Source organism: Podarcis filfolensis, assembly GCF_964270895.1.
Source record: "Podarcis filfolensis genome assembly, chromosome: 2".
NCBI classification, from domain to species: domain Eukaryota; kingdom Metazoa; phylum Chordata; class Lepidosauria; order Squamata; family Lacertidae; genus Podarcis; species Podarcis filfolensis.
The window spans coordinates 114,844,322-114,870,248 of NC_139605.1; the positions used below are offsets into that span (position 1 = coordinate 114,844,322).

The following is a 25,927-nucleotide window of genomic DNA, read 5'->3' on the forward strand; positions in this document are numbered from 1 at the left end:
ATTTAACTTGCAGCCCTATCTTATGCATGCTTACTCAGAAGTAAATCCCACTACGTTCAGTAAAGGTATTCTCTAAAATAAGTGAGTGAGATTCCTGTTTCCCCTCACTTGACCTAATGTAGTAAGGGTGAACAAGGAGGCCCAAGAGTGATAAGAAAACATTCAAAGCAATTGCTAACATGCACACTCAACATTCCCCTCGCTTGCTTCGAAAAACTGGAATTGTGAAAACACTGTTAAAGGTTTATGACTAGCTATTATGTTAATGAATGGATTTATTTCATACTATGCAAAAGGAGACGGAGTTTCTTCAAAGGAATACTACTAACAGGCAGAGAAGAGCCATCCTGATTGGTTGATACCCATGACACTTTGACCATTAGCTTCTAAACTGATCTGGATTACAGCCACTATGTGTAATTCTGGCCTACTTAAAATCAATACAAGTTCTGCATTAACTTGAATGAGATGTAGATCGCTGCCATAATCTGTATCTTGTCAATCACTTCCTACCTCCCTGCCTCTTCCTTCTACCATGGGTGCTGAAAAGATCTGCTTGTCTTGATAACTGAGGGAGGGGGCAAGATAAAGTGACGGAACCAACTCCCCTTCAAACCCCCTGCCACTTTTCAGAACTTCTGCTTCCACCTCCAGTATAGAGTTGCCTGGCTGTTTACTGATACCCATAACAGGGAACTGCAATACAGCTCAACCCACAACTTAGTTCTGTGTAAGCAGACTATTAAAGGCGCCTGAAATTTCATTGAAATCAATAGCAAATAAATTGGACTAGATCCTGCTACTTCAGACTAACTGGTTTCTAGTTTGGGGTGCTACAATATTTACGAAATACAACTAAACAACATTAAACAAGCCTCTAAGAGAGGTATAAACGAAAGCACACTTCAGTCACATGCTTTGCCACTCTGAGGCGAGGACAGTAGAAAAATGTGAGTTGTAAAAGGAACTTGCTAATCTGGCTGTCTGTCTATCTACCTATCCACACATATAAGCATAGTACATACTAAAAGTGCTCACTGTGCAAACACATCTGTATTACACTCTTCCCAGCCACCCTTTCTACTTCCCTCCGGGATGTAAACAAATCCTGAATTCTCTATTATCCATCTCTATAAAATACCTACAACAGTGACAATGTTAAGCATTTATTCAACGTACAGGAATAGGGGCTTGTTAGCTATACAGGCAGTAGAAGCAGGGGTAAAGAAAGCTCCAATATTTTTATTATTATTACGATTACTAAATAAATGGATAGGAGCTCAAATACAGGAGAGGACAGATGCATTTTTAAAAAATAAACAACAGCAACACAAAGCCTGATTTCTATGGACAGGTCGCCTACTAAAATGCACATTTACACCTCCTAAGGCTAGGACTTCCTAGTAGAATCTGAGGTCAAACATGCTGTGATGTCACAGGGTACAGAGGGTGCAAGCCACAGTCCCTAAAATCAATGGGAGATTTGCCATTGACTTCAGTGACATGCACTACGGCGCTGATAGCCTTGTATTTAAAAGAACAAAAAAAACAAAAACCAACCCAAGCTTCTTAAACTTAGCTGAGAAAGTATCCACAGCTCAAGAAATCAGTGTCACACGTTTCCACCCCCCTCCCCCACGTTTTCTCTATATAGCATGAAGCAAAGAAGGAAAAAAACTCACCAGACATTCCAAAGTCAAATCTGTGTCACACTCACTGGTTTTTATTGAACAAGGGGACTTTCACATATACACTAAAACTCTTTTATTGCAAGTTTACAATGTTCATGTCAAATCATGTCCAAAAAACACAAAGAACCACGACAAAAGGGGGGAAAAAATCTACCTACTGACTTTTCCTTCCAACTTTCTCGCTGGCTCGCTTCCTCTCTCTCTTCTTTTGAGTCCTTCTTCACATTGAAATAAACCGTAAGTTTACCAGCTACTATTAGCTCCTGTGCTGTTTTTTCCCCTTGTTTTTTTAATTAAAAAAAAATCTTTCTCCTACATTTATACCAAAAAAAGGAAGGAAAAAAGCCTTCAATGGTCCATTTTTTTTTGTTCTCCATTTGTAAACGCACAGAGCAAAATAACTACATTCTTCCCTTGCCTGTGTAATTATTAGCATATGCCCCGATTTTTCATCTAAAACAGAACATTGTGTTCCCCACCCCAACATACACGCACAGAGACACACAGACACACACAGACACACATAGCTCATCCTTCCACTCCTTCCCTTTTTAAAAAATAAATAAAACCCTGAAAATTGCGTTTTAAAAAAACAAAACAAAACCAGCAGGTATTTCACCCGACCTCTCATGCTAATTAATACATGCACCTAAAGCTTGAGATCTTTGCGGAAGACCTCATTCTTTTGTGTGTGGGTTTTTTTCCCCTCTCTCTTTTTTTCTTCTTAATATATTTAAGCACGGGAAAAACTACGAGGAAAAAAAAGAACCAAAATATATAGATATATATTAGATTCTATAAATAATCAGAGTCATTTTTTTTAATGGGGGTATTTGTTTGTTTGTTTTGCTTTTGCTTTTTTGTTTGTTTGTTTGTTTATAACCTTGTAATATCCTCTGCTCGTTGGTCCTGAGATGAGCTTTGCGAATGTTCTTCGCTAGCAACCGCGTTGGAAGAAGCAGGAATGGAACTGGTGGAAGAATTGGTAGGAGCCGTAGATCTCACTTTGGTATTGGGCAGCCTGTGGTCTTTTTTCCATTTCATCCGCCTGTTCTGAAACCAAATCTTGATCTGCCTCTCCGAGAGACACAGGGAGTGGGCGATTTCGATGCGCCTCCGCCTCGTCAGGTATCTATTATAGTGGAACTCTTTTTCCAATTCCAAGACCTGCTGTCTGGTGTAGGCAGTCCTGGATCGCTTGGGCTCGCCTCCATTGTAATTGGGGTTCACTGGGGGGAAAAACACCCAAAGATGAGCATGAATACAGAGACAGAGAGAAAGGCAAGGGAAGGAGAGCGGAGAGAGAGATGCACAGGGAGAGAAAGACAGATCTCCAGTGGCTCAGGGGAAAGAGAGAGGGGGAGAGAGCGAGAGAAAGGGGGGGAGAGGAGAGAGGGGAGAGAGAGAAAAAAGTCATCAGCTAAATGGGTTATAAAGAACCCAAGACTTTCTCTTCTAATAAGAAGGGGTTTCCCTGGCTTGAAAAGAGCCTGAATTATTTATGCACCCCTCGCGAAGCCTTTTGGAGTTTCACACATACATAACAGAACGAACCACATGGCTGGGGCTGCCCAGACTAGCTTGGCTATAAAATTTATGGTGGGTGTAATTACCCACTCGGAGTCGTAAATCCAGCTCAATTGTGCTAACCCAAAGACTCTCGTTGAAGGCAAAGGAGGAGATGGGAAAAAGAAGGAGCGAGAGAGGGAGAAGAGTGAGTGAGTGAGAGGGGAGAGAGAGAGAGAGAGCTTGCAAGCATGGTGTGAAGGGGAGAAAAACACACATACTCTCTCCCTCTCTCGCACTTACACACACACACTAGAGAGAGAGAGAGAGAGGAAGGAAGGAAGGGAGGAGAGAGAGAGAGAGAAAAGTTGCCTACCAGTACTGACGTGGATTTTTTTCATCCATGGGTAGACTATGGGTTGCTTAGTGGCCGTGCTGCTAGGATGCTCGGGGTTTTGCTGGTTGCAGGCTGGAGGGGCTGGGGCTGGCGAGGTGGCTGCGCTGGAGAGAGCCGTTTGGTCACAGAGCTGCTGTGGTTTCTCGGGGAGATGGTGGCCTCCGGGTGGTGGTCCATGGCCCCTTTGATGCGCTGGGGGGTTGCCGGGACCTTGGAGGCTGGCACAGCTGTACTGGCGCTCGGGGTAGCTGGGTCGCTGTGGAGGAGGTGGAGGGTACAATTCCTGGTGATGATGCTGAAAACTGGACTCCCTAGTCCGGCTGTAATATTCCGGACTGTGGTCTGGGATGTAATTATTTTGCGAATATTCTTCGCATGGAGGAAATTTCGGATCGATGTAGTTAGAGTCCATCAAATACGAGCTCATGATCATTAATTTCTGGAGTGGAAAATAATTTTTCTCGCTTTGTCGTTTTTCTGCTCCATAAAACCCTCCTACTAGCTGGCGACCCCGTAAAGTTAGTTTCACCATGTGACTATTTGCGCCAATCACGCCAGCCGAGCTAGTCCCCGGATAAGGAACCAAAAGCTTATTCAAAATGTATCCAATTTGTGTGTGCGCGAGTGTGTGCCTGTGCCTCTGTGCGTGTGCGTGTGTGTGCGATCTTGTTGTTGTTTGTGTGGTCCCCTTAAACTCAGAAAGAGAGGTGCGCGTGCGTGTGTATGTGTGTGTAAGGGGTTATCTTGCTGCCAAACAGAACGTTCTTTTCTTAAAAAGGCAACGTAAGTGAATGGAAGGATAATGGAAGGAAACTCATTTATTTGGCAGACAGATGGTGTGCAGGGAAAGCTCCTGTGTTCTTCTCCACCCCACCCCCTTTTTCAGGTACACAGCAAGTCCTCTCTTGTAGGGATCCAGTAGCTAAATGAGTCTTAATCTGGAAGAACTAGTAACATTTTGCACTGCAGATAGTGAAGCATGCTTGAAATCGTTCTGCTTGCTTCACCTTAAAGAAAAGCTGTAGGGGGAATGAGGTGCCCCCGCCTGCCTCCCTCCTCCCCCTAGGACATGGTTAGTGTCATTGTCTGCAGTACTAGTCTCCCCCCACCCACCCACCCCCTACGCACAATGCAAACAACCCGAAAACTAGAAGGCAGTTCAGTATTTGTAATCCAATTGTTTGTTGAAGAGACACAAAGGAGGAGGCAGGTTACCTGGGAGGCAAGGAGATGGGGGGGGAGGGAGAGAGAGAAAGAGCAGCGGGATATGCAAATCATCTTTGCGTCATTTGGAGTTCTCTAGAAATGCTCATCAACCTTTGCTTAAGGGTGATCTTCTTTGGTTGCAAGAGAAGCTGCTAGTGCCTGTGAGCTGAAACAAGTAGAAGTACCAGTCAGCCAGATGGAAAGACCACCAGCCACCCAGTTCTGACCATTTTTGGGGAGACAAAGTTTATGAGGTGCTGGTAGTGGTGGGGAACTAGCAGAGATGTGCTTTTCAGTTCTTGCCGGGTTAAATAATGGAAGGCTCGGTTTTGTTATGATTATGGAAAAGATAACACACACAAACATTCCCATCCAGTCTGGAGGCAGGTAGGTAGGTAAGAAGAAATATGGATCCTCATACAAGATTTACTGTAGCCATGATTTCCCCTTCATAGCCACGGATGAATGGGAAAGCATGTGTCTAAAGTCCATTCAGAACATCTGACTTCCTTGTGGAGCTTGGGGTGGTGGACAGAAAAAAGTAAGGCGCTGTTAAATTCCTCTCCCAATATGCCTGTATAAACAGACCCCTGGGTGGGTTAAAGAAGCTAAGCTGTGATGCAAACATTTTAAAGAGTGCAGTTATTGCAGTTAAGGGCTTTATCTATAGCTTACATTAAGAAGATGGGGCACAGAGAGTCGGATTAATCCCTTGTACTGCTTGATAACAATTATAGTTGAAAATCATAGCTTGCAGGGCATTGCAATATTTTACTTGATAACAATAAAAGTGACACATAAAGTTAACTGTTTATGTTTTATTTATTAGACTAAATGTGCCAGCGGTGTCGGAGGCTCTGGGCTGGTTGTAACAGTTTTTATGGGGCTGTAAAACGCCATAAATCAGTCACTTGAAATTGTTAGGTCTCTCTCTCTCTCTCTCTCTCCCTCTCTCTCTCTCTCTGGCAAGGGCTTGTGTGAGCTTGTGTTTGCGATGACTGCTGTTCCTTCTATCCAAGAAAAACGTAGCAATTGTGGATTTTATTATCAGAAGCACGCTTTACCTTCCCTGTTATTTTAACTATTTATTCACGATCTAGCTGTAACAAAGCCCCACCACCACCACCCACACTTTGAATCTGTTTGCCCTTCCTCAGAATGCATGTGTATTTTAAAGGAACTCAAACACACACTACCCTGGATAGCTGAAATCTTAATTATAACTCTAGCAGTTAAGGGGAAATCAAAGGAAGCCGGACATTAACAAGGCTCTGCATCGTCCATATACTCCCCTAGAGACGAATTTGTGATTGAGGCGCTCACACAACTTCGATTCTACAGGGTGCATATGAACGACTGGAGAATGTGGCCTTTGTGGTACTGGGGGAAGATGGGAAGCGTATTCCCCTCCCCCACTGATGTGTTCCAGAATGTCTTTTTTGTTTTGTTTTGGGGTTTGTTTGTTTTTCATGGATGTGGCGTGAGGGAAAGGAGAGCAGCTGTCAAGACTTCCTAAAAAGTCGTTTAACAAGCTAAGCCCTTTTCAGGTAGGGCTTGCATATTTCTGAGAGGATCCCTTGCTTATATCAAGATGGGATCCACGCTTTCGCAGCTTTGGGAACCGAGCTATGGAAGACAACCTTCCACTTTCTTTGATAGCTATTAACATTTATGGTTCCTATTGGATTATTATTATTATTATTAATCAATGCATTCACTAAGTAAGTGGGCAAGTCCCTCCTTGCTGCTTTATTCTGGTGCCACACATCTCTGTACATGGGTAGCTTTCAATCCATCTATAGAGAACTGTCAACCTGTTTGCTTATGGACCGGTTGATTCCTGAAGAGGAGGAAGAAGAGGACGGTTCAAGTCTAAGAATAGAGAAATGAATGTCAGAGGTATTATTCTGGCCTTTCCCACCAGGCAAGCTTTACAACTCCTGTTCATGTTATCTCTTACATTTAACTCTGCCCGTTCAACTCATAAAAAGGGAAACTGCCATTCTTATTTTATTTTACTTTGGTAGTCTAAACTGACATGCGTACTTAACAGGAATAATACTGGCCAAAGCGCGTGGATAGCTGAGGCAATTTTATTTCCTTTTCCTCAAAAATCATTGTGAACAGTCCAGAAAAATGTTGGCACGTGTCTAGTTCTTTCCAGTGGCAGAGTGATTGTACTGCTGGCTGCTGCAACTACTATTACTACTACTGAACTCTGGGCGGATTCTCAGAGTTTTTATGATACTCTGTGTGTGTGTGTGTGAGAGAGAGAGAGAGAGAGAGAGAGGTCGTGTTTGCCACAGCTACTATTTCCTCATTCCATGAGATGTATAACCGTGATTTCATTAACATGAGCTCCCCTTGCGTTGCTCTGCTGCTGTTACTACTACTGGTAATAGTAGTAGTAGCAGCAGCAGGGGTTAGTATTTATACAGCCTTTTACTGATTGATTAAAGGACCTTGCATACACTCTCTCCGTAGTCCCATTGTCTCACTTAAGCATCTACTTAGCTCTCTGCAGTTAAATTCGGTGGGATTTTAAAATGCTGGACATTGGAGGGATTGGACCCATTATCAATTAATCTCAGCATAATTCAAATTATATGAGAGGGAGGGAGGGAGGGAGGGAGGGAGGGAGGAAGAAGAGGAAGATCTACAAGTTGAGGGTGCGGTCTTAAGCACACTTACTAAATGCCTATAAACTGCGTGGCTCTTACTTTCCAGTGAACTCAAAAGGGACTCCTGAGTAGACTGCCTACTGTAAGAACGTGCTAGAAACTTGGAACCACCAGCTTCTTAAGTAGTTCAGCATTCCTGGTGGGTGGTGTTTTTTTTCTTTTCCTGGGTCATCCTAATAATCACCTACTGCACCTAAACCTACACTTCGATATTTACACTTTTAATTATTTGTGTAGATGCACATGAATGAAAGGGCAGCTTTGCCATTCCTGAACATAATCCATTAGAAGTTGAGTAACTTTCATAACAACAGAGCTTCCTTCCTTTCAAATCACACTGCAAATCGAGTAAGTATGCAGAGAGCCAGGCTGTATGCACAGTTACTCGGGAGTAAGTCTCTTTGAACTCAGTGACGCTTACCCCGAGTAAATGTATACACAGGATCCAGAAGCAAAATGTGAAAATAAGGTTCTCTATGTTTACGCGAAAGTTTTTTGTTTTGTTTTTTAAGTACACAGGAAGTGTAGACAGGATTGCATCTTTAATCACACATTTTTCTATTTTTATTTTTTTTTTAAATTCCCCCAGTGGACTTGATTGCTCTTTCTTTATTTCACTTCATTCCTGTAGTTTATTTTCACTGACCTTCTGCTTTCCTTGTTAAAATAGGAAGTTTATATTTTAAGTTTATATTTTTCTTAAGTTTATATTTTTCTTAAAGCTATTGGGGGGGCATGTATTCCTCTCTTAAGTGTTTGGAAGAGTTCCCTTTTATTGTCTCTTTCAAAGAAGGCTCCAAGGACGTGTGGAAGGGGGGGAATTAGTGGGGCACAAACCTCTTTTGTCTCTCCAGTACCCCTCCCACTTCTCTCCGATTGGCCTCCGTTTCTCCCACCCGCAGAACAATGTCGGCAAAACCGGATTATTGCTATTATCATCATCATCGTCATCATCATCATTCTGAGTGGCAATGGCGAAGGGAAATACACCACCTCGGTTAAATAATTCCTGTCCCTTAATTCCCAGCCTAGCCAAGAAGCGGTGTGTCTATCTGGTTACCATTTCAGGACCATTTCTGAGTACAAAGCGCCTACTTGACAGTACGGAAGAAAAATAAGTGTTCATTGTCCCCGCGGATTCATTGTGCGAGCCATTACCATACTGACCGCTTGGTAACCTACACCTCTAGCCATTTGCAATCTGTGCATGGGGGGGGGAGTGCCTAGCCACTGAGATTTTGCTATTTCATTGTTTAGTAATCATAATAATACTAATACGAAGCCCCTTGTCACGAAAGCCACATCCTAGCTAAGGTCACACGCATAACTACCTCCCCCTAAAAAAATGGGGAGAGACACAAAATGATCAGTTCATAAAAAATCGGCTGCAGTCCAACTAAAATTCACTGGGGCCATGCAGAGAGGACAGCCACACCCCCCACCAGTGTTTTAGATTCGGTGTATTACTCACTTATTTCAGTTTATTATAAGGCTTTTAAATATATAGTATTAAAATACAGTGCTGAGAAGGAAGGTTAATTTTGAATGAATAATAATAAATATATATATTCCCCTCTGACTAAATATCCAGATCCAAGAATGTATTTTCTGCATCGCCCACCCCCCGCAATTTGAAATTGGGTTCGCTCCTAACTTCAGTGCGTGTATTGTAACCTCTTCTAGAAAATATCAACATCCTCTAAGAAGTTCAAAGAGTGGATTTTAAAAGTGTGTATTAGGGGAAGGGAGTCAAAATACAGCTTTTTTTCTGGTGGAGGGGGTATATCTTTATAAAGTTGGTCTTTCTATGATACCATGAAACAATAAAAAATTATTTACACTTTCATTTGAAAACAAAAGTTAAAAACAAAAGCATAAAGTGCCACAAAATCATTGGGTGTTCTCTCTCTCCCCCGCTCCCCACAATGAAAAGAGACAGGTCTAATTTATGCAAAGAAATATGCAAATGTTTAATTGATTTTTCTTTAAATCTGTTGTCACTAAAAGTAATGAGTTGGTGCAAACCGATTTGAATAACCAAAGCATGTCACCAGAAGTAAAAAAAATAATAAAAATAAAAATACCCACAACCACATATACACACATTACCCCTTGTAGGTTCTCCAAAAAAGCAAACGCCTATAAATATTTATTCCTCCGTTTAAAACCCTTAAAAAGGAACTCTTCCTGTTTGTTCGAAAAAGCACATATATGCAAACCATCTTCTCCTTCCCTCTTCCGCAAGCACCCCAACCCCCACCCAACCCCCCATTTACCCCTCCCTCCCTCTCCCAGGAATTCAATTTTCTTCAAATCTCGTTGAAAGTGGCTTTTTAAAAAGTGGACGCATTTTAATATTGCTTAGACGGCGTGACCTGAATTTCACCTCAACTGTTTGACTTGATCCAATAGGTCACTGCCAAGGAGTTATTGATGGGGAACCTCCATTGAAATTTGTCTCCTCGCAAATGGCCTTTAGATCTTCTAGCGAGTTCAATAACTAGTTATAATGTAGAAGGGAAAAAATGAAGCCCAAAGGCAAACGAATATGATGTTTCATTTTTATGCTGGAGAAATTGTTGGTTTTTCTTTTCCCTTTCCTTACACCCCCCAACCCCCAACCCCATCCCACCCCTTTCACCCACTCAAAACAATAACAAAATCTGATTTGGGCGAAAGCATCGCCCCGCCCGCCTTCTCCTCCCCCCTCCCCGCTAGCCCGCTTGCTTCACCCTTTCAGCTGAAGCCAGATTCGAATATATATTGCAAATCCATTTATTTATTTATTTATTTGGGGGGCTAACCGAAGAGCTTCAGTTCATGAACTCTTCAAGACTGACCCTACTCGAGAGTCCATACAATAATTTTCAGCTGGGTAGGAATCATGTTTGCTTTACTGGGGTGTTTTGTAATAATAATAATAATAATAATAATAATAATAACAACAACAACAACAACAACAACAACAACAACAACAACAGCTATATATAATAGCTATATAACCTATAGCTAACAATAGACTGTATGCAGCTAAGCTTGGTGAGCGATTTTTAAAAAAAATAAACATGGTACCAAATCCCTGATGACTACATATAGATTTTAAATAAAAGGTTGAACAGTTAATCCACACGTATTAAAATGTTAATGTTAGTTTTAGCACTGGGGCGGAGTAGGATGGGGGAGAGAGACTAAAAATGAGCCAAGAAAGAAAATTGTTTAAATTTCTTTGTGTTGTATAATTTGCTGTGGATCGTTTGCATGACGGTCGATCATTAAGCAAAGCAAGCTCATACCTGCTTACTCAGAAGTAAGTCCCATTGAGTTCAATGGGACTGGCTCTCAGGTAAAATGGTATAGGATTGCGCCTAAACCTCCTTTAGGAACTAACTGTCTGCTGGTTTTATAGTTTAAAATATACAGTATTTACTTTGACTCCGAACGCTGAGTTCCATAGTATGCCGGTTCTGGGGGGGAGGCCTATCCCCTCATCATTGAAGAATGAAAACCTGTGAGGGTTTTGTCTTTTGAAAACCGAGATAAGGATTTCAAAATCGTCCAATTACAGAAACACAGAGAACCCCCTCATTCCAGCCCTATAAATACCGCTGATGCATATCTTATCACCCTGTTGCAGGACACGCCGAGTAGCTTATAAGGAAAACAGGAGACTTAAAAGAAGGGGAAAGGGGAAATCAGGAAAAGAGAATGAAAACTCCTTAAATGTCCATGAAAAAATTCACGGGGGGAAGCTGACATTTATTACGCGCTGCGTAAACACGTACACAAATTAGGCTGCTACTGCTGTGTACGACACTGGCAATAGCTTTCTTTAAAGAATTAGCACACCCAGATTTATAATTCCTTCCTTGGCTCAGTTATAATATTAATTGGTGGGGGGAGGCGCGGACAACGACGCTTTACAGGACCTAAGACTGGCTCAGCAAAGGAGGTGGCTTTTTAAAAAGCAGAACATTTGCTACATTAAAAAAACAAAACAAAAAAACACTGGGGTTGGTGGGTTGGTGGCACCCAACACAATTTCGTGGTAGCAGAAAGGGTGCCACCGCAACCCCACACCCACTTACCCGGGAGTAAGACCCACTGAACACAGCGGGACATACTTGTGCATAGGTTTGCGCTGTAAAGTAGTGTTTTTTTGCTACATTTTTAATGGATACTGAGAAATGAAAATTGAGGTTCCTTCTTTATGTGGCTGGAGAAGTCCGGAAGCTGATTCACACGGACATGTGCTTCGTTCCCTGCCTCTCGCTACGAAGAACTGTATCTGCACGTCTGAACTGACTTTATTGAAAACTATGTGTATTTTTTAAAGACAATGGCAGGGGATATGAAAGCTCTGTCTGTGGTCCTTAGTCTCAGCTGATGTATGTAAATCGTCTCATGATGTTCCAGTTGTCCAGTGGTGAATACCCATGTTCACCAGGACCTTCATGTGAAGCAGCTCTCACAGAAAGCAACTGTCTGTTTCTGGATGGACAGTACTGTAACTGGTTTCAAGGTCCATGAGGCCACCAGCTTGCTAAGGCATGCCTGGATATGGTCAGCTCTTGGATGGGTGACCACCTGGAAACCACATGTATGCCATTACCCCTTAGGTTCCATGACAGAAGAAAAGCAGGAATGTGTGTGTGTGTGTGTGTGTGTGTGTGAAAATAAAATGGAAATCCCCCAGCTCACCCAGTTTCTAACATAACCTCGAGTTCAATGTCTGCAGGGTCTTTTAGATGGCTATTTTTGATGCTATATGTTTTCTGTTTAATGACTGCATTTTATTGGTTATATCGATCTATGAACTCTTAGAGTGACGTAAAATTCATACTACAAACTTTTATCCACAAAGAGCATGAATGGTCCGTGTCACTGGGGTGGTGGCACTTCCACGTGGGAGTGTGATGCTGTCCACAAACAGGAAGCTGTAGCAGAGTCTCCCATTAGATCCTTCTGATTAGAAAGATGTAGGGATGCCTGGGAACTGTGTGGCAACTGATGCCCTTAAGCACAGAGCAATAGGATATGGTGCTGCGGGATATTATGCAGGGATAGAGGGCAATTGGCGCTGTTCACTTTCCCCCAAGTAAAGGTCAGAGAAAACATTACATCTCAGTGGTCTTCGGGAAACGTGTGTAGGTGTGCACAGCCTAATTGCGGGAGACCTGCCAGATTTTGCTCCCAAGCTTGTGATGGATTGGATAGCCACCCCCCTTACTAAAAGCGTTTTTGCTTTGCTTCTTTAATGAATGCCAGTTTCCTCGCGAAAGTAGGCACTTATCTTATTCAAAGAAATAGTTGGCAACACGGCTGTTTTCTATGATTTTATGCCTGCGTTTTCCAGTTTATACTCACAGGCGTGTGAATGTACACACAAGTGCCACGGGGCACGTTCTGGGATAGATTCATATATACATACACGTAGCTAAACTGTGGTGCGTGTGTACATACTGGAAAGGGCCATAGATTTTAATATATTGCATATACTTTATACGCACACTGAAAAGAAATATTGTTCGGTACCTCCACAATAACGCCAACAAAAAAGCAGCAACAGAGGGCTCCAGATTTTTGAACATGGATGTGCGTAAATGAACCCCTCTCTCTCGTTAGAAAGCATTGGGTAAGTTCCATTTTTCTAATTATTTCTGACAGTATGGACAGCAAGGCGTGGAGAAACGGGACCCTACATTAAAATGCGTTCATGTGTGTTCTAAGGCAATCCAGGCGACTCTCGTCCACCTATTTGCAGAGGAGTAGGTTCTACTGAGCTCTGTGGAAGTGCAAATATTTGGAGGACTGGATGTGTGGGAGAACCTCCTTTACAAGGGAGACATCGAGCCCATCTACAGAATGATCACTCTGGGATTCTTTTAGTCCATTAACCTTCCCCTTTCTATGTACAAGACGCCCATCCATGATCATTCCGGCTTAATTTGATCTTCTGATCGATCAGACACTGCAAACCCACCGCCACCTACCCACCCCAAAAGCCACCAAGGAAAGATGTGGAATACATAAACAGATATTTGTGACTGCCTAGGAAGAATATTCTAATTACCTTTTAATATCAAACGCTATTTGAATTCCTTTTTAAAAAAAAAATCATGTGAGTTATATTTTGAGTCTGGGAACAATGGTGCATTATGCTTAAAGAGGAGCTTCGTTATTTGTAATGTTTATTTTCTCCCCACCAGGGTACTCTCAGTTTAATCTTTCACAGTGCAATAAACTATTATCTTAGTTAATCCCAAAGGTGAATCCATCAAAACCTTTTAATAAAACGTTTATTAGTTCCCGCAATTCAGAGAAGGCTGTAAACTGTAAGTACAGTGCAGGCGGTGGAACTTAAGAGAAACTTAGGCTGATGTGTTGGGGGGTGTGAGGTAATGTTTTGTTGTTAAATAAATGTAGGAGGGTCTATAACTATCTCCCAGCTGAGGCTGGCGATTATAATTCTGCAGGCTTTGTCAATTTCAGCTGTCATTAGTCAAGCCTACAGAAGCTAAAGGAGCTGTGGAGTCAGACAAGAGAAATCTCAGGAATGATATACACCACCAGGCCTCTGATGCATCATTGCAGACTTGATTAAGGAAAAAGAATCAGTTGCCTTATTTGGGTGGGGGAGAAGGAGAAATACTAAGCATCTTCACATTCTCATCATGTTCACCAAATGCCATGAATATGGGCTTCTCCAAATAACAATGGCAAACCCCAACTTTAGTGGGAATCCAAAACCCTGGGATGTAGAATACCAAGATGCCGCAATGATGGGTGAGAAAACAATCATAATAATAGTAAGTTGCGTGGAAGGATAACAGAACACAATGGCAGCTGCTACTCCTTATAACAGTCCACTTTAGTGCGTCTCCCCGATTAAAAAAACCAGAATACATATATGCGTTCTCTGCAGTATGTCAAGGGGATCTGATACAGCATTGTTCACACATGGCTTCTCCGCCTATAGATGACCCCTATAGAAGGCCTAGGATCCTCCACCCTTTCCTATTAACATCCTTGGGAGGAATTCGTTTCGACAGACCGTCGACCTACGAAACTGACGAACCCAGATGTCAAGTTTCCGAGTGTTCCATGTATTTACCAGCGATGGTCTTTTAAGTGTGAATAACAACAGCAGCAGCAGCAGTAGCAACAGGAAACAGGACTGTTTTTATTTCCTGTAAACGAGAGTGTAAAAATACCTGTTGGAGCTCAAGTCATACCCTTCTGTTACTGAGGCCATGGCATTTTAAGGAAGGAAAGAAGTGCCTTTTGTTCAAAAGCTGTTAAGAGTAGCACTCCTCAAAACATATGGAAACTGTATTTTTCCGTAAAAAAAGAAAAGAAAAAAGAAAAAGTAATTTTGCTGTTGTCGGGTCACTTAGCTTGTTTAATAGATAGATATAGATAGATAGATATAGATGATAGATAGATAGATAGACTAATTAGAAAGTAGTGAACGTTCATAGAAAGGGAGTGATTCCTTCCGCACACAGCAGTCCACCCACCCACTCCCATAAATCAGTAGTCCTGAGTAAAGGGGATTCCTTTCATCTCTTTGTTTTCTTCATTTACAGCGTTCTAATCAGGTGAGCTAATATACCCTCATCAACAGCCTACGCTCTTTCTCTGAGCCTATGTCCATGGAGGTTTGGCTCTCAGCATCGCGAGGCGGGTAGTTGATGTTACACACGAAGCCCACCCCCCCCCGTGTGTGTGTGTGTGTGTGTGTGTGTGTGTGTGTGTGAGAGAGAGAGAGAGAGAGAGAGAGAGAGAGAGAGAGAGAGAGAGAGAGGTTTTGATGGCAGCGAACCTCGTGAGGTCTCAACTCTAACTCGTTTTGCTATTTGCCTGTCCTCACCCCCCGCACCGGCTCTCTCTTCCCCTCCAGGGTTGGGAACATCTTCGCTCCCACTGAGAAGGGGAAAGGGGAGGGGGGAAAGCTTTTCCTTGTTGTGAATAATCGCAATAGGCTATATCTTCCATCTCAGTCCAGGGAAAGGGACATTTTCAAGCGATGCCTTGTGGTTGGAGATCTCTCTCTCTCTCTCTCTCTCTCTCTCTCTCTCTCTCTCTCTCTCTCTCTCTCTCTCTCCCGCAGGAGGTATTAGCCTGACCACTTGTTTTAAAGGCTCTGCTCACTGTCTCTCTGCTTTATGTGCCGTATTTAGTGCAAATAAAGTTCCCATCCAAGGGAGAGCCGGAATGCCTGCAAAGCTCCTTAGCGCATCCATCTTAACTACCGAGGGTCTTAAACCTTATTATGCGTCGCCTTAAGAGAAGTCAAAACTACAAATAACTTGTCTTGAGATCCCAGGCAGGAGACACAAGTGTTTGTTTAAAGCGCGGCTGTAAAGAGGAAGATGGTGTTCCGTTCCCGTTCTGCACCAGAGCTAAAGAGGGGGTTTATTGCACCCCACCCACCCCTTTGCCGCCGTCCCCCACCCCCTTCCTGGTTGCTTGTTTCATCTTTTCACAAGCACCTCTGAGAAAGGAAGGGAGAGCAAAGGGAGCTGGCAGATTGGTGGGATTTACAACCTCGAAGTCACCCATCTCCCCAGCCCCCGCTTCCTGCGATTAGACAGATCAAACCGGACACCTACCTGCGTTTATGACCCACTCCCTTTCCTGAGTGGAAAAGGATCCTGCAATAAAAGTCTAGCTTACCCATTGCTTTTATTTGAGGGGATGGGTGGGGGCTGTATATATATTATTATAGGCCACCTGGTGAGGCAATGGGGTGGAAGAGAGACCACAACAATTGCATGGGTTTAAGGGAGGGGGGCATAGCTTTCGAAATAAGGGGTCTTCTACTTGATCTTTCTCCCCCCCGCCCCCGCCCCCTTTTGAAACCTCCCTCTTGCAATGAAGAAGACTACAGAGAAAGTGGGGGGAGAAAGTTTCCTGCCTTGAAAAGACGGAGACAGCAAGAGGAGTGCTTTTACCACAGGCATGCAGCTGGAGAGGCTTCGCAAATCTCCTGCAAATGCTTATAGATTACATTACAGTTCATGTTACTGCAACTGTTTATGTTCCAGACTCAAGCAAACTCTAATCCTGCCTTGTTCAGAAAATAAATAGAAAGGTCAACAGTAGTGATTCGCTTCCCCTCCCCCCCCTTCCTCCATGTTATAGTTGCATCTTTGAGTCATGAATAGGGGAAAATCTGTACTTCTCAGGAAATATCACGTAGAGACCTATTGGTAGTTGTATTAATCTATTTCTGTATACGTGTGTGTGTAAGGTCTAGGTGTTGTCCACACATCTCTTTCTCCCTCTCCACTATTTGCGTATTACATTATACAATATTCATATAATATTAATATTAATGTTATTAGATGGCTAAATGTAGACAGACATTGCAGAAGATGTAATGAACTGGATATCGGAAGTTTGGCTACTGCAAATTACTGTTTCCCATTTTCTAGACTCCAAAAAATAAAATAAAAAACCTCAAGCAGGCATTTTAGATAGACATATGGATGGATGGACAAATAGCTTATTAACTATCCTAATCAACCGTACACAAATTTCTCGTCTTTTGTTTGTGCTATTGAGTTTTCCTCAAGCATTAGGTTGTTCGTTTCCTTTTCCCTCGAAAGGTTATCCCTCTCTAAAACTAGAATAAACCCACCCACACAACACCACCAGCGACAGCGACAGCAGAGGCAACGACAAAAGGGCATTTACCACCATTGGGGGGGTGTTATATGGTGCAGGGCTAATATGGGTAACTGGCAGGAAAGACAGAAATTGCAAGTCAAGCAAACCACAATCGCACACAAAATCGATAACTGGGATTTCAACTCTTGACCGAATGGAAACGCCATTTGATAGAGAAGCTCTTTCAGAACCAGATCATAAATCAATACAAGCAGCAAATCAGTCAATCAATGCAATTTGCATAGACGCAAGATAGACGCTTTCTCACTTTCCTTTTTTAAAAATTATATATATATATATATATATATATATATATATATATATATATATATATATATATAATATACACACACACATACATAAACATACACATATATGAGAGTGACAAACAGCAATTAATAATATATTCAACAACCCCCACACCGCACGCAGCAAGCACACACACATACATTAAAGAGCTGTACTGAGCGAAACGAGTGAATACCAGCAGAAGCCTGGTATCAGGAATACTTTCCCAAAGACGAAAATGCCCCATCCCCCACGTCTCTGCTGAATTGCTCAACATATCACACTATTCTCAAGGAGAATATATATATTTTCCTAAACACTCTCCTACAAATTAATTAATATTCTCAATGGGTTTCTTGTTCTTTACTGTTAGCCGTTTTAAAGTGTTCTAATTTATAAGGCTCCCACGGGAGATATACAAATAGAACTCCATTCACAATACCCTCAAATGGAAACCAAAGACTTGACGGGAGAGAAGAGGAAATGGAAATAAACTGGTGTTTGTGTGTTGTGGAGAATGGTCCAAACGAAAGAACGACATGAAAGTTCCCTTTCTTGATAAGGATATGAAGGCAATAAAATTCATCTAGGTACGTACTTCTTTCACGAGGTGTGCGTGGGGCTAACCTTTTGGGGTCTTTTAGGCAATCGCGATTGATCTAAAACTTTGCTCCCAGCAAATATTTGCACGGGATGTGCCGTCGGTGTGTTTGCAGCGCCTTAAAAGCAAATATACTTTGGCTGGAGTCCTAGGCACACACTGACCTAGGAGTAAGACCCACTGAACTCAACGGGGTTGACTTTTTGAGAAGACACGTATTGGATGGCATTGTCTGACAGCCAGCTGCTGGATGTGTTCATATACAGTGAAGGTGGGTACTATTGGTATGTGTTGGACATTCCCTACCCTTTCAACCTCGAGAATTGTTATTATTCCCATGTTTACAAACTTGAACGCATATATGGTCAACGGAATGGAAGAAGGTTGTCTCAAATGCTAAAACATGAGGTTTCAACCCTCTAGGATACTCCTCTGCAAAAACTCGCCAAATAAACCCTGCACCTGGTCAATTTCTTTATCTTCTGACTCTTCCCGTCCATCCACCCACCCCAAAGGGCTTTCAATATAACCTGCGCTCTGAAAGGACTTTCTGATGCTTTTGGCCAAGCCCTGAGCGCCCGTCTCACTTCCTTATTGGAACCCTCAAGGATACACATCTAGCAAGAACTCTCGGGTCTTACAAAGTGGACACAGTCCGATGATCCCTCGCCAGCCAGCTCTGCTCAGCTATTCAAACATTGATGGCTTTTGTTTTTTTTAAAAAAAATATTTTGCAATTCAACTTGCAAGGGAACGCTAGCCCTTTGCTTGCCGTCTGCTCTGTGACCGACTGTTAGTCGGCTTGAGGCAGTGAGATAGGGAGGGATAGGTATCTAAACAAATCAACAGCACTCTTCCATTCCGTCACCTTTCTTTTTTCTTTTTATCAAATAAGAGGAAGTCCTGGTTGAGACTCTAAGCAGATAGGTAGAGAAATAGTTCCTCTTCCCATTAAAAAGCAGCGTCTAGTTCACTACAATGTGGGAAACTGCTGTTGTTCAACAATAGCACCTGCCTCCTCCCAGAACATTCCAACTTTAATTTTATTTTTTTTATATACATCACAAACTCATGTGATTTTTTAAAAACTGAGCTCGTTTACTATGGCCTTCAATTTTTATTCCCAGTTATTCGGAAATAATTTTAAAGAAAGTACCCATGAGTTACAAAGATTTCCACGTGAGAGCTCCCAATATTAATAATAATCTTAATTAAATAAGATTAATTAATAAAATGTGTGATTCATAAAAATGTGTGATCCTCTCTACCTGTGGCAGAACATGGTCTATAGTCATATTTCTATTCTTTTAAAAAAAATCCAAACGGATACACAATTTCTAAGTAAAATAAAATATCAAGCTCTGACTAATGAAGTTTGACAGAATTACTTGAGGTGATGGTGTCAGGGAAGGCGGGGTGGGGGTGGGGAAGAATGGGAATGTGGCAGACGTGTGAATGTCACATCGCCTCTGTCAGTCACAACATGTTTTCTTCTGTTTGGCTTTCACACATATATATCATCGCCTATATGTTATTTCCTCTTGTTGAGTGGAGGACAAGGACCACGTGATCCCATTCCGGGCATGCTCCTTGTCATTCTGGAAATAGTTTTGATTTCACAGGAGGACACAAATCTTGCAGGTACCTTTCCATCTTTCGGTAGTAGAAAGGTCAGTTTGAAAGTATCAGCCACCCCCAAATATCCATTATGGGGAAAGAAAACAAAAACCAAGAAATAGTCGAGAGAATTGATGGGGGTGGGGGACTCAAAGCTTCCTGCAATCATAACTCCTCAGAGTAATTTCCCATTCTGCAGATGAAAGACTGCTTTGTGAACGCTTCTCTGAGATGGGGTGCTGAACTTCTCTCTCTCTTCCACCTCCTGGTGGGGGCAGACCCATGAAGATCCATGTGTATTGCATCAGAGATCAATAATTTAAATACTGTATATATACTGTATATGAATTGGCAGAACGTCTGTGGTTATAGGTAAATATATAGATATAGATCTGTTTAGGCAATGCCCTAATTCCCACAGGGCCAAGAAAGAAGGTATTGAGCCAGTCACCAACTCTCAGCCTAACCTTCCTCACAGGGCTGTTGTGAGGGTAAAAGTGTAGGGGAGGAACATCTACGCCCCCTTGAGCTCCCTGGAGGAAAAACATGATATAAATATGATAGATAAATCCAATAGGCAGGTGGGTGGGTTGGTGGATCTCTATCTATCTGTCTGAAATCAATAATGTACAGGGCGAGTCCTTTAAAAGAGGCCCCGTGGATACATGTTCCATGGGGCCTCTTTTAAAGGACTCACCCTGTATAATAGGTTTCTACAATATCCAAAGATACCGAGCCTCTGGCGCTCCAGACATTGTAAGACTACAACTCCCATCATTTCCAACCAGGCACTATGCTGACTGAGGATGATGGGAGTCGTAGTAACACATGGAAAGCCACAGGTTCTCCATCCATTTATTAATGGATCAGACCCATGCTCATACCCTTTTCCGAACAATTGAGGCAGCACAAGCATCAAATGAGGCGCTATGATGGTCTCCTAAAGTTTGTCCTCCAGTACCTGGTATCGAGGGAGGTACCCTTATAAGCCTCTGTGGAGGTACAATTTAGGAATCGTGGCTAAGTGCAATCCACAGAGTTCTTTCCAGCATGAACTGAATTCTTATACGAAGCTGTCGAAGAGAGAAGCCACCACTGCTTCTTCTGGCAGTAGCGAATGCTATTGTGAAGACCTATGAGCACGAATTAGAATCCAAGCTGATGGTATCTGTTTACTTAGTGGGACCAGCATTTCTCTTCGTGGGTTTGGCAAATGAAGGCACGTTTCAAAGCCGTGGGAAAGTAAACTGTGATAAAGCCACTGATTCCAACCTAAACCTTAGGCTGACCTCTCCTAACTTTTGATTTCTCCTCCTCCTCCTCCTCCTCCTGCCCATCTAAGTAAGAAACTCGCTTTGCAGCACAAGCTCCCTATCAACTGCCAAAAGCAAATATCTCCCCCATGCATGCTTTCCATATAATCCTTAACTACAACGTATGGGGGGAAACCTGTTTCAGGTCCAAGTGTGGGTTGCCTCAAAACAGCACCTTTTTTCAGATAAAGTTGGACACGACTTAGCAGGACACCAGCCACCATCTTTTTTCCATCTAGCTATAAAGGGGGGATTTGCAATACTCTCAGCAGAACCATACCGAATAGCTGAATTGCCCAGTTCAACAAACGTTAAAGGAGCTCATCTGTCGCCTACGTAAGCGCCCTGGGGCAAGGCTGGATCTCCTTTGCGCAAAAGCACTATGACCTGAGTCAGATTTCCAACGCTTCAGCTGAGCATGGTTGGAGGGAATGCCAAGTCCTTTTATTTTGTTTTTAATGGGCTCACCTCAGATGGGAACCGTTTAATTATACGGTGAACTCCCATCTTATGCTCCCCATTACTGTGTTAAAGAGTGCAAAGGTACCGAACTACTACTACTACTATTAGTAGTAGTGTGCCTCCTCCTCCCTCTCTCTCCTTCTCTTTGTCTTACAACCTCCCCGCCCCTACCCCAACACCGCCAGGCAGCAGTTCCCTGCGTAGGTTCATGTCACAGAAGACCAACACCCAATGGACTCCTTCCAAAGGAATTATAGTTTGAGATATAGCATTCTACTGCTCCATGTAAATTCCTTCATTGCTTGCTTCTTTTTGTTTTTATTTATTTTATTTAAGGCTCGTTCCATTGGCTCATTAAAGATGTGTGTGGTCTTTCTCAAGGAAGCTGCTTCTGGAGTGGACTTTGTCCTAAGAGGCTAGCAACCTCAGTTTGCTGTGGCCAAATAAGTTGGACTATTGCACCCAGGTGAAGGAAAGGTAAAGCAACCTCTGTCAATCACCCCACTCTCCCTTCAAAAAAAGAGCTGGGTGGTCAGGATGTTGAGTGTGCCCCCTGTGGTTAATGTGGTCCAAACTGGTAAGGGTCAGAGGATTTTTGTAGCTTTCTACAAAGAGGAACAACCTGTTTTTCTTTCACAAGAAGGAGTCATTGCTGTTATAATGGGCCTTCCAGAACATTTGGCTTGGCTGTAGGCAATAGGGATGGTCTTGGTTCCACTAGCTAAATACTGAGTAGGAGCAGAGTGTGTGTTTACTTTAGGCCTGTGTGCATCCTCCCACTAACGTATTGGCATCCCTAAGTCTTAATAAGACAGAGAAAGTTCTAGCATGTAGTCTAAGTAAATTATATGCTACAAGAAACAGTATGCAAGAAAAATTGAGCCCAAGTGTCCTCCTGCCTAGAAGCTCCTGCCTGGATTTTAATGTCATTTTCAGTGAATGGGACAGTAGTTCAATGGTAGGGCATTTTTCTGCACACAGAATAGCCCAGCTTAAGTTGCTGGTTATATCAGTTTAAAAACTTGGTATCAGCTCATGGATAAGACCTCTGGTGGAAGACTGCTGCTGGCTGGATTAGATGGGCCAATAATTTGACCTGGTATAAGGCACCTTCAGTGTTCAGACCTGCCTTGCGCTAACACAAGATCACAGAACATCCACATTAAAATACAAGAAACTTCAGACCTGTATAGTGGAAGGTAAGTGGACACAAAGAGAAATGTGCTGTACACCCATAAACGATAACCTTATGGAAGCATCTTCCAACAAGAAAGAGTATTCTGGCACCTTGAGGACTTGGAGTGTCTGGCTGGCTGGATTCCATCCTTTGACCCCATGTTACCAGTACTGTAAACCCAGTCCCAATAACCGAGGTTCCCAATTCAGTGTTGCCATGAAAGCAGGGTTGCACAATGCTGAAAACCCACGTGTGGTTTTTCCATTCCTGCTCTAATGAATGCAAATCAAATCCAGTGGAACCAAGACTATAATTTAGCCCCCGGAGAAGTAGGTAGGGGTGTGTGTGTGTGTGTGTGTGTGTGTGTGTGTGTGAGAGAGAGAGAGAGAGAGAGAGAGAGAGAGAGAGAGAGAGAGAGAGAAAGGGGGAGGGGAGCGGGAGGGGAGGGGGAGGAACAGAGAAAGAATTTGTGTCTGGCCCATGTTTGAAGATTCTGTCTTCAAACATTATTGTCAGTTTACTACCGGCTTAGGCCACAACGCTTTATAATTTAAATGACTGGTTTTACACATCTTTACACCCCAATAAACATGTTTACTCAGAAGTCCGTCTCCTTCATTTCAACTGGTCTCACTTTCAAATACATATCATAGAGCTCGCAAATTTCCACGCCCCGTTAAACTGAGTGAAGGAAACTTCTGAAATATTGATTGCCCTCCTTGTTTTTTTCGGGTGGCCCAATAAGAATCAGGGTATTTGAGGGGAGCAGAATAGTGAAAGCCTTTGAAGACTGAAGAAGTGTTTAAGACTGCTGTGGAAGAATATGAAGGCTTTGGGAACTTAATGAAAAGTGTGTGTGTGTGTGTGTGTGTGTGTGTGTGTGTGTGTGTGTGTATGCCTACGTGTTTGTGAGTGTGTGTGCACTGCTGCTAACTTCCTCTTTTCTGATTTCTCTCAGTCAGCCTATCCAGACTGTAAGGACATACTCATCTCTGAGGAAAGGGGAGGATCTTCCATGTTCCGTGATGAAGATCTATTGGTTAGAACAGGACTGGGCAGATGGTAAATCAGGATCTACGAATGGATCTCTCTCGGGATGGTTTGCAGTAGACCGGCAAGGTTTTGTGTTGGTTTTTTTTACTCCAAATGGTTTAACAATAGCAACAATTTTGTTAAAAGGGCTCCCCCTCCCTTAAATTAGGTGTCTGAAACGGAAGGCTTGGGAGGAAGGAACCAGGAATTAAGTCGTCTGCGAAAGGACTGTAAGATCAGTTAAGGACCTTCTGAATGCTATATCTTAGATTGAGTGTGTGCTCAAAGGCACAGTAGCACCCCTCGCCCGCATGCCAACATTTTGCATTTTGTGGATCTCGATGTTCTAGTAAAAAACAGAGTAGATCCGTCCAACCTGAAGTATGCCCTCCCCTCGGTTAGAAGAACCATGAAGAAAGGAAACGCAGCCACCATAGAACGTTTTCATCTAAGAAAAGTGTCGCCAGAAAGCCAGCGTCAGAACAGGACTGTCAATCATACTTTTGGAAAGCAGAATCTTCTCCCTCAGATCATCCCCCTTCACACCGCCCAGACTTTATTGAGGGATGTGTAGGCCTATACAAAGGACAGCTGTTCTCTTTTCGGGAAGAGCTTCAGCAACATCCTATTGGGGACCTTCCTGAGTGAAATTTGATTTTCCCACTTTCCTAGAGAAAGATGGAAGATAGAAAGGGGAGGAGAGGGAGATATTCTAGAAATGGCATTTTTTTTCTAAATGGAGAAAAGGGGACATCGTTCCGTTGTTTGCACAGGGAAATGAAGAAAAGGGTGTGCTTTCTTTTTTCATTCCCATGTGTTCAGAAGAGACTTTCTTCATTGTCCTGAAGATGTTGTTGGAAGGCGACGAATGTCCTTCAATAGTTCTACTGAGAACCTCGGAGTGGTTGACATTTATGAAGGTCTGTCTATCCGCTACACTGCCTAAGTGGATTGTGCCGACGTCCTTTTGGGTAGCTTGTGTTCAAGCTTTCTCTGAGGCTTACAAAATTCTGCTTTCCTCTCCCCTCTGTGACCTTCCTATCATCCCATTGAACACCCTAGTCAGCTTCCCAGTTCAACTTTTGCTGATGACTGTCACCAGCACCAACCCTTAGGAAACCAAGCGAGGCGACTGCCACAAAATACAGGGTGCCTTCTGTCTGGTATGGAGTTGCTTGGATAACTGGGCCACAATGTCACGAACCAACCAGCCAAAGAAACTTTTGAAAAGCCACAATGTAACTCCTTTTTGCCTTTAACTTCAGTGCTGTTGCTAGTTGGGGCTGAGGATCGGGAACTGTGTTAAGGATGAGTTGGATGATATCCCAACGATAGTTTCTCTGCTCATTGGGCATGACAGCAATGTGTCAGTTGCACCTGAGTTTTAAACACAGTTAGTCACAAAGATCTGCTCCAGACCTACATCGCCAAATTGGTAAGGGTAAGACACTTGCATTCCCTCTCTCTCTCTCTGGCCTAGGTAAATTGCGACTGATTGCCAGACCAGTAGCTATCAAAATAAACCATAAACTTCCCAGAAAGTCCATGCAGGAAGACACCATCCGATCAAGATTTGGCCTATCAGTATGGAATTATGGAGAATCTCCCAAAGCTATATGGCACTCCGAGGAAACTTAACTGATAATCTTTCCTAGGCACCAGCCTGCCATTATAAGTGAATTCCATCAATGCAACAACAGAACTGAGAAAGAACATCTTCGGGGTTAAACTGGGGACAGTGCAAGGATATATCGAAGGATTATAACAGCATTTGCACAGCGCTTTTTGAGCGTGCAAGGTGCTCCACGTCACTGCTATTCCAACATCGCTGCTCTTATCCCCAGACCGCAGGTGGACTGGTAGATCTATAGTGCCTTGCCTAAGGCCACTGAGGCCAAATTTCAACCGGATCATCCAGTTCACCACCAGGGGAAAAAAGATTCACTGGCTAGAAAAAGCTACCCCTTGAATCGTAGTGGCAGTTACGTTAATGAGACTCACACGCACACACGTACAAATAATGTATACACGGACTTATGCAACGCTGGTGGGAAATATATTTATCACACACCCATATACACACTCCTCTCATGGTCTACTCCAGCGTTCTCTTCCTTCCCCTCCCTTCATTTCTCCCTAGGACAAAGATCTGGCCAGACTTTCCGGCCTAGCTTCAACCTTACTCCATTCCACCTGCCAACACCCGCGATGCGTACAGAGCAGCCAACGTCTCAGCCCAACTCCAGCGCGCATGCACTTTACCCCGCCGCCGCCACCACACAAA

At 43.0% G+C, this 25,927-nt stretch overlaps 2 protein-coding genes across 16 annotated transcripts in view; both read right to left on the reverse strand.

Annotated features, from left to right (window-relative positions):
• Nucleotides 1-25,927, reverse strand: part of LOC310755853 (homeobox protein Hox-D3-like) — a 152,083-nt gene that overhangs the window by 98,921 nt on the left and 27,235 nt on the right. The window lies entirely within an intron of this gene.
• On the reverse strand, nucleotides 1,697-4,578 carry HOXC4 (homeobox C4). The gene is made up of 2 exons (XM_083599473.1): nucleotides 3,574-4,578; nucleotides 1,697-2,920 (listed from the first exon to the last, which is right to left on the reverse strand). The coding sequence occupies exons 1-2, from the start codon at nucleotides 4,124-4,126 to the stop codon at nucleotides 2,568-2,570; spliced, it is 906 nt and encodes a 301-aa protein (XP_083455599.1). The 5' UTR covers nucleotides 4,127-4,578; the 3' UTR covers nucleotides 1,697-2,567.

What these genes read in the sequence shown, in the direction of transcription:
- HOXC4 (XM_083599473.1), bottom strand. Translation starts at nt 4,126, where the DNA reads ATGGTGAAACTAACTTTACGGGGTCGCCAGCTAGTAGGAGGGTTTTAT. An exon ending in AAAAATCCACGTCAGTACTG is followed by an intron (nt 2,921 to 3,573) that starts GTAGGCAACTTT and finishes TTTTCCCCCCAG; the next exon opens with TGAACCCCAATTACAATGGA.